At 45.8% G+C, this 8,311-nt stretch overlaps 1 protein-coding gene across 5 annotated transcripts in view; it reads right to left on the reverse strand.

Annotated features, from left to right (window-relative positions):
- Positions 1–7,708, reverse strand: part of LOC149317892 (lisH domain-containing protein ARMC9-like) — a 121,115-nt gene extending 113,407 nt beyond the window's left edge. For 3 of the 5 annotated variants that reach the window (XM_089508615.1, XM_089508613.1, XM_089508618.1), the window contains exons 1-3: positions 7,055–7,490; positions 6,435–6,520; positions 274–399 (exon numbers count right to left, since the gene is read on the reverse strand). In XM_089508615.1, the coding sequence (XP_089364741.1) occupies positions 274–399; positions 6,435–6,520; positions 7,055–7,109 (267 nt within the window). In that variant the 5' untranslated portion in view covers positions 7,110–7,490. Of the gene's footprint in view, positions 1–273; positions 400–6,434; positions 6,521–6,652; positions 6,751–7,054; positions 7,491–7,623 lie in introns of those variants that run through there. The other 2 variants (XM_089508617.1, XM_089508614.1) reach the window with 2 other exon arrangements.
- Between the last annotated feature and the right edge of the window lie 603 nt (positions 7,709–8,311).

The following is an 8,311-nucleotide window of genomic DNA, read 5'->3' on the forward strand; positions in this document are numbered from 1 at the left end:
TAACAAATTGAATCTACTGTTTGGAAATCCACTGCTAACATTTCCAGGAATTGGTGCCATTACATTTGTTTAGATGGCAAAAGGGTTGTTTTTGCTTCTGAAGGAAACACATTTATAATTCCCATATGCTATGTAATAACAGTCATTTTGCAAGTCACAAATACATGTTAAAACGGTTGTGTAGCTGCACAGAAGGGGCACAACAGAGAAGCAGAAATGCCTGATTTTATCCAACACACACAATGTTAATTTCACAAAAAGGGGAGATGTTACCTGGATTATTATAGTTTTAGAGTCCTTCACAGAACTATCTCCTGTTTTGGGTAAAGGCTTTCCTTTAATTTTGCATTCCTTCGTAAATGTTTTCACAGTGTCCTCAAACTCTGCGTAGTCCAAATACTGCAAATACAAGAAGGTGCAAGAGAAAAACTGTAATCACAGTTTCCATTTAAAAATAAAAGGAAAAGGCCAGTGCAAAGGGAAGCCAACAATCTCTCCCTGGGACAAAAAACTTCCTCCAGATTAGCTAATGGGAAATACAGGGATGTTTATTATTATTATTATTATTATTAATAATAATAATAATAAATAATAATAATAAATAAAAATTTTATTTGTATACTGCCCTTCCATCGATCAGGGCGGTGAACAACACAATAACAATACAGAAACACCATAAAAATACAATACAGTCATATTAAAAACAAAATTAAAACGCCATCAGCCGATCACCATTGTCATCGGGGGCGGGGGGAGGGGGGAAGACCAGCTGGAACTTCATTCGGGGAATGCAGATTGAAATAAGGAGGTTTTTAGTTCCTTCTTAAACTGGGCCAGGGAGGTGGCCGAGCGGAGCTCTATGGGCAGCGTATTCCAGAGGGCCGGGGCGACAATGGAATATGACCTCCTCGTTGTGGAGGTTAGTCTAGCCCCTGGGACCCTCAGTAGTTGCTGCCCAGAAGTTCTGAGGGTGCGGGGCGGAATGTATGGAGAGAGGCGGTCCTTCAGGTATCCTGGGCCCAAGCCATATAGGGCTTTATAGGTTATCACCAACACCTTGTACTGTGCCCGGAAGCGGATGGGCAGCCAATGCAGATCTTTGAGTATAGGTGTAATATGACTGGCCCTGGAAGTACCAGTGACCAGTCTGGCTGCCATATTCTGTACCATCTGTAGCTTCCGGGTATGGTATAAGGGTTGCCCCATGTAGAGCACATTGCAGAAATCCAATCGAGAGGTTACCAGAGCATGTACCACCGTTTCAAGGTCTCTCTGGGCCAGGTATGGGCGCAGCTGGCGAATAAGCCGAAGCTGATAACAGGTGCTCTTGACCGTCGCATTCACCTGAGCTGTAAGGTGAAACGACGAATCAAGAAGCACCCCCAGACTGCGCACGGAGTCCTTCACAGGAAGCGTGATCCCGTTCAGGACAGGTGGAACCACCGCCATTCCTGGACCAGGGGAACCTATCACAAGTACCTCCGTTTTCTCTGGATTCAGACTGAGTCGGTTTTCCCTCATCCAGCCCATTACCGACTCCAGACAGGCCACGAGAGGAGAGACGCCATCCTCAGTCACTGCATCAGTCGGAGACATAGAGAAAACTATTTGGGTGTCATCAGCGTACTGATAACCCCGCATCCCATGTCTCCGGATGATCTCTCCCAGCGGTTTCATGTAAATGTTAAATAGCATGGGAGACAGAATGGCTCCTTGAGGGACCCCAGTTGTGAGGGCCCTCTTATCGGAGCACACGTCTCCCAGCTGCACCATCTGGAACCTCCCAGAGAGGTAGGTGCGGAACCACTGGAGCGCAGTGCCCCCGATTCCCACCTCTGCCAGGCGCTCCAGAAGGATACCATGGTCTATGGTATCGAAAGCCGCTGACATGTCCAAGAGCACCAACAGGGACACGCTTCCCCTGTCGATGCCCAGACGGAGATCATCGACCAAGGTGACCATGGCCGTCTCAACCCCGTAGCCCGCCCGAAAGCCAGTTTGAAATGGGTCCAGATAATCCGTTTCATCCAAGATCGATCGAAGCTGGATTGCAACCGCCTTCTCGATCACCTTCCCCAAAAATGGCAGCAGCGAGTCTGGCCGATAATTACTATGTACCAGGGGGTCGAGGGAGGGCTTTTTTAGCAGCGGTTTTATGGTGGCCAATTTCAAGCTGGTTGGAAATTGCCCATCCCTCAGTGATGTATTTATAATCCGGTGTAACAACAAGGTTACAGCCGGTCCCCCCTGAGCCGCTAGCCATGAGGGACAGGGATCGAGAGAGCAGGTTGTCTTCCGAACACTTCCAAGGATCTTGTCCACATCATCGGTACTTACCAACTCAAACTGATCCAGTTTAATAGAGTCCACGGAGGCTCTGGATGCCTGTACCCTAGGTTCTGCTCTAATGCCGGCGTTGAGACCTTCGCTTATCCGAGAGGTTTTATCCGCGAAGAAGTTGTTAAATTGGTCACAGCAGGCCTTAGAAGGTTCAAGGATCTGGTTCGGGGCGGGAGGGAGCTGAGTTAGCTCCCTGACCACCCTGAACAACTCTGCTGGACGCAACTCCGCGGACGCGACACGAGCACCATAGAACGAGTTCTTAGCTGCTCGTATCGCCTCTCCATAGTCCTCCAACAGGCGGTCTAGGAGAGCCTTGTCGGCTAAGCGTAGGTGTTTCCGCCAGCGGTGCTCTAGCCGTCGTGGTCCCACTTCCTTGCCCGGAGATCTTCCATGTACCAAGGCTTACGTTTGGAAGCAGGTCTGAGAGGACGCTTGGGAGCGATACTGTGTATAGCCCTAGAGAGACCGGTATTCCAGATACCAGTCAGGGCATCAACAGAGTCGCCGTCACTTCAACCATGTGTCCCTCTAGGGCTTCCTGGAACCTTTTGGGTTCCATCAGCCTTCGAGGGTGGACCATCCTAATAGGTCCACCACCCCCGGGGGGGATCTGGGTAGAGACCTTGATTTTTGCCTCCACAAGGAAATGATCCGTCCATGACAGGGGGGAAATACTGGTTATTTCCGCCCACGGATTTTCCGCATCTGAACAAAAGACCAAATCCAGTGTATTACCCGCAAAATGCGTTGGACCCGAAATCAGCTGGGACAGGCCCATGGCCTTCATGGTATCCATGAATTCCCGAGCCGCACCGGATGGAACATAGCTGGCCGTGAGGGAGATGTTGAAGTCGCCCAGGACAAGTAGCCTGGGCGTCTCCAGCATCAGCTCCGCGACCAGCTGTGTCAGCTCGTTAAGGGAGTCCGGTAGCGCACAGGGTGGCCGATACACTAACAGAGTCCCTAGACTATCCCTAGCTTTTAGGGTCAGGTAAATACACTCGATAAAGGAAGTCTGCCGGATGTGGTTCCTAGTAAGAGACAAGGTGTTCTTATATATCAAGGCCACACACACCCTGCCCACCTATTATTTCTTACCCATCTCTCCTCATTGCTCAAGGCAGGTTACAAGATAATCATTGCATAAAATACACATATTAAGGGAGCTATGCAATATTTATATTACAATACGTAGAACGATAATTAAATTGTTAATGATACAATCCCATAGGTATCTACTCAAAAGTAAGTCCTCTGGGTTCAGCAGGGCTTACACTCAGTTAATTGGGCATGACTGTTACCCAAATCTTGTTCGTTTACATGTTATAGCAACAGATTACATGCTAATGACAGAACTAAACAATCTTGAAGAGGAGAATATAATTAAAGTCTTCCAAAATGGAAAGCTGAAATGCAGAAAACACAGAAACTATGGAGGGAAAAAAGTGTATTTACTCTACTAGCCATTTTTATCCATACTGGATTATAAAATTTCTAGAGCTAAATAAAATAATAGTAAATGAAACTTTTATTTTTATCCCGCTTTTCTGTGACTAGACAATCAAAGCGGCTCTCAACACATTAAAATATCCATAAATACGATCTTTAGTTCCAACTAGAACAGATGAAATATATTGGTAAGACAATATTTATGTAAATTTGTTTGACTTAAACTGTCTAGCTGGCTGGGACTGTTTATTTATTTATTTTTCATTTATTTTATGTATTTGCTGCTTTTTTCCCAATGTGGAACCAACTGCAGCTCACAAGATCAGCTAAAAGGTAACAATAAAAATTAAAATATATTTTCAAATCACCCCATTAAAACCAGCAACTGGATTTAGATCCAAATCTTTAAAATGTAATCACATTTCCCTCTTAAAAATGCAAAACACTTTACAAGTAGATGAATAGGATGCACTATAGAAACAGAGAGCCAAAATCATTGTAGCCATGTGGTCTTTTAACTATCCTGTATTTAATATACGAAGTCATAGGATCCCTATCCATCCCAGGAATAACAGGGCAGAGGATGTGCACAACCTCAGCCACTAAAAGAAGAGCACAGAACCTTTGGCCTCCCAGATGTTTCGGGTTCTCAGAAGATCCAGCCAGCATACCCAATGGTAAGGAATTGTTTGTGCAAAAGCACAAAACATCTGGAGACCCCAACACTCTTCACTCCTGCTCTGAAGTCTAGAATTAATGAGACACTATGAAAACTCTGACAGGTCAACTGTTAACAGCGTCAGGTTCATAAGTTTTATTTATGTATTGCAATTTTTATCCTGTATTTTGTATTGTCATTGCAATTTTTTATTGTACACCGCTATGATCAACGCGGAATAGCGGTCTATAAAAATAAACTTATTATTATTATTACTAAACCAAGTCTAAAACATCTCATACAATCACAGAATTGTAGAAGCACAAAGTTCAAAGGGGCCTCATGGGCCACTGAGTCCAACCCTTTGCTCAAAGCAGGATCTCCAGCTAGCGCAAGAGCAATAGCAAGTACATTTCTATACTGCTTATGAGTGCACTTACTCACTCCCTAAGCTGTTTACAATGTGTAAGCTAATTGTCACCAACGAGCTGGATATTCATTTTAGCAACCTGGGAAGGATACCAACATGCCCAATTTTATTGACTATTGTTTATTAAATTATTATTTATTGATATTGAACTCACAACTTTTCGGTTTGTAAGTGAGTAGCTACAAGACAGGCACTTAACTACTGCACCATCTGGGCTCCTGAGCATCCCCAGCAGGGATCTGTCCAGCCTCTTTCTGAAGACATCCAGAGAAGAAGACCTCACCACTTCTCTAGGCAGTTGGTTTCATTGGCAAACTGCTCTTACTGACAAGAAGTTCCTTCTAAGGTTCAGAGGAGATCTACCCTCCTGTAATTTAAAACCATTAGACCTGTTCCTATCCTCTGGGGCAGCAGAGAACAGGTATAATATTCTCTGGGAGTCAGCGTGGTGTAATGGTTAGAGCACTGGACTATGGCTCTGGAGACCAGGGTTCAATTTCCAGCTCAGCCATGAAGCCCACCTTAGACAAGTCACATGCTCTCAGCCCCAGGGGAAGGCAATGGCAAACCTCCTCTAAACAAAGCTTGCCAAGAAAACCCTGCATCAGGGTCACCATACGTCAGAAACTACTTGAAGGCACACAATACACACTTAAGATTATCAATTTCTATGTATAGTTAATAGCTGGACAGTGAAGAAATCTGAGGGAGAAAAAAGTCAACTCATTTAAAATGTGGTTCAGGAGATTTCTATGGATTGCCAAAAAGACCAATGAACAATCCTAGAATCCCAAATTACTAAACTGAGGTTAGGATACTCTAGAGACATTATGAGATAATATGACTCATTGGGAAAAAAGGTAATATTAAAGGCAGAAAGAAAACAGGAAGACTGTATTACAGATGGATTTATTCAAGTAAAGGAAGACACAGCCTTGAGCAGGACTGTTGATGACCAGGGTTTCTTGGAGTCTCTGGTTCACAGGGTCACTGTAAAACAAAGCCAACTTGATAGTACATAACAACAGTTAACACTAAATTTAATAACATCAATAATCGATCAAAACACGATAGCTTTATCAGACAAGCCAAAATGCACAATATACATGCTGCAAGCTTTCAAAGCTCCGCTGGCTTCTACATCAGGCAAGGTGTTAAAAACCATACAGGGGGAGGGGGATGGAAGATGTCAGTCATAGGTCTGCATTTTGCTGTTTCTGTTCTCAGTTCAGATGGTATGGAGGGTATCTTTTGCAGGCTGGCACCTCCTCCTCCTCCTTCTGGCCATTTGGCTACTGGGAGAGTCCCAGAGTCCAGGAAATATAGCATCCATTTGCAATGGAAAAAAGATGCTTAAACATGAACACAAATGCTGAAAAAGAATACTAAATTGAGTTCATTGTGGTAATGGTCCTAATGGCAGATTGAGAAGGAAGAAGCATCTGTATTAAACCTTGTTCACATGTTCCTAACTTCAGAGCTTCTTTAGGACCAAACCCAACTAACCAAATGGCAAAATGCATAGAAACTGAGTAAAGGAAAGGGAGCACGTACCTCCTTCACTACTCCAAGTAGTTCCGCTTCATAAGCAAGAACATCTCCCATCCTCAAATGTTGCGCAGCTTTCAGAGCAGAGTGACCTGCAATGAGATGAGAACATGAAGGACTTATGCACAGCCCTGGAAAAAACAGAAAACTGTTTGTTTGTTTTAAAAAAGGGTTTAAAATCTTTTAAAATCTATTTTTTGTTCTGCAAAATAAAACAACTTTACTACAGAACTGAATTTCCAACTGGGACAGTGCCATATAACACGGCAGAGCGGAGGATTTGCTTTCAGGACCCCAGGCGCTCCATTTGCTTGGAACTCTCTCTGCTCCACAGAGTTCCACAGAGGCAAAGGGTCTGGTGATGGGCATGAACCCATGCCAGAAGGCCCCTTTTAGCACCTCCCAAGGCCCAGCCGTTGTGCTGACAAGGAGTGCATCTGCAGTTGGGAGAGACCGCAAGGGCCCTGATCCAGCCCAACCCCCTTCTTCTGCCATGCAGGAACTCTCAATCAAAGCCTTCCCTGAGACAGATGGCCATCCAGCCTCTGCTTAAAGACAGCCTCCAAGGAAGGAGACTCCACCAGGCTCCCAGGAAGGAGTGCCTTCCACTGTCAAACAGCCCTGACTCTCAGGAAGTTCCTCCTGATGTTGAGCTGGAACCTCTTTTCCTGCAGCTTGCATCCATTGCTCTGGGTCCTGTTCTCTGGAGCAGCAGAAAAGAAGCTTGCTCCCTCCTCAGGATGACGTCCCTTCAAGCATTTAAAGAGGGCTCTCATCTCCCCTCTTAACCCTCTCCTCCAGCTCCCTCAGGCCTTCCTCACAGGGCTTCATGGTTTCCAGGCCCTTCACCCTTCTAGTCTCCCTCCTTTGGAGACAGGATGGCTCCACTTTCTCAAGGCCCTTTGCAGTCAATCATCATATCACAACAACAGCCACTTAAGAGCCAGAACCACAACAGCTGCCCTGTTTCGTGGCCTGACTCGTTCTGAAGGCCCCTCTGGGAGCGCCTTAGAGGCCAGGGTTAGGCTCTCGACAACCGAATGCGTGAGCGCCTCTGGGCATGTGCAGAGTGTAAGTCTGGGGCTGGGCTCGGGAGAAGGCGCTCTCCCCGGAGGGAGGGAGGCAGGAAGGGCTGCGGGGCTTCCAGGCTCCTCCCGGGAGAAGGGGCGCCAGGCTTCAGGCTTTCGGGTCTTACCTTCTGGGCGCCTTTAGACTTCAGAGTGAAAGCTAGGCCCCGTCGTTGCCTAGCAACGGAAGGCCCGCTAAACCACGCCCCTCCCTTCCCCTCCCCTCAGAAGCAAGGAAGGCCACGTGGTGCGGCGGAGGCCAATCAGGAGGCGAGGGAGGACCAGGCGCGTCTCCTAGCAACCGAAGATCCTGAACCTGAAGGGATGCTGGGGAAAGGGATGGGGAAGGCCACCGCGAGGGATGCTGGGAAATTCCCTCTGGGAAGAGGCTGAGAGTCTCCTTTGGGCCTCCCTTTGTCTTGGACTCCAGTCCCAGAAGGCCTTGCTCGCGGAATGGTTTTTGTTGTCCATTTTAACCAGATATAAAAACAAAACCAAACAATGAAGAATATTTAATCAGAAGAAGAAGAAGAACTGGTTGGAGGATTCTGGGAAAGACTGTCAAGGAGCAAAGGAAGGGCTTCTTCAATCCCTTGCCATCGTTATGATCATGATCATTATTATGTCCTTATCGCCTGCCTTTCTCCCAAAATAGGGACTCGAGGCGTTAGAACAAGGATAAAACAACACAGAGTATTAAAATACGCAAATATACAATTTAAAAGAAACACTTAAGCAATTTTAAAGATTAAAACAATTATAAATTAAAAGTTAATACATTAAAAATGCAAACCAATTCATCAATGAAGGTTAATA

Source organism: Sceloporus occidentalis, unplaced genomic scaffold, assembly GCF_023333645.1.
Source record: "Sceloporus occidentalis isolate IW3139 unplaced genomic scaffold, rSceOcc1.0.p SCAF_2, whole genome shotgun sequence".
Lineage (NCBI taxonomy): Eukaryota > Metazoa > Chordata > Lepidosauria > Squamata > Phrynosomatidae > Sceloporus > Sceloporus occidentalis.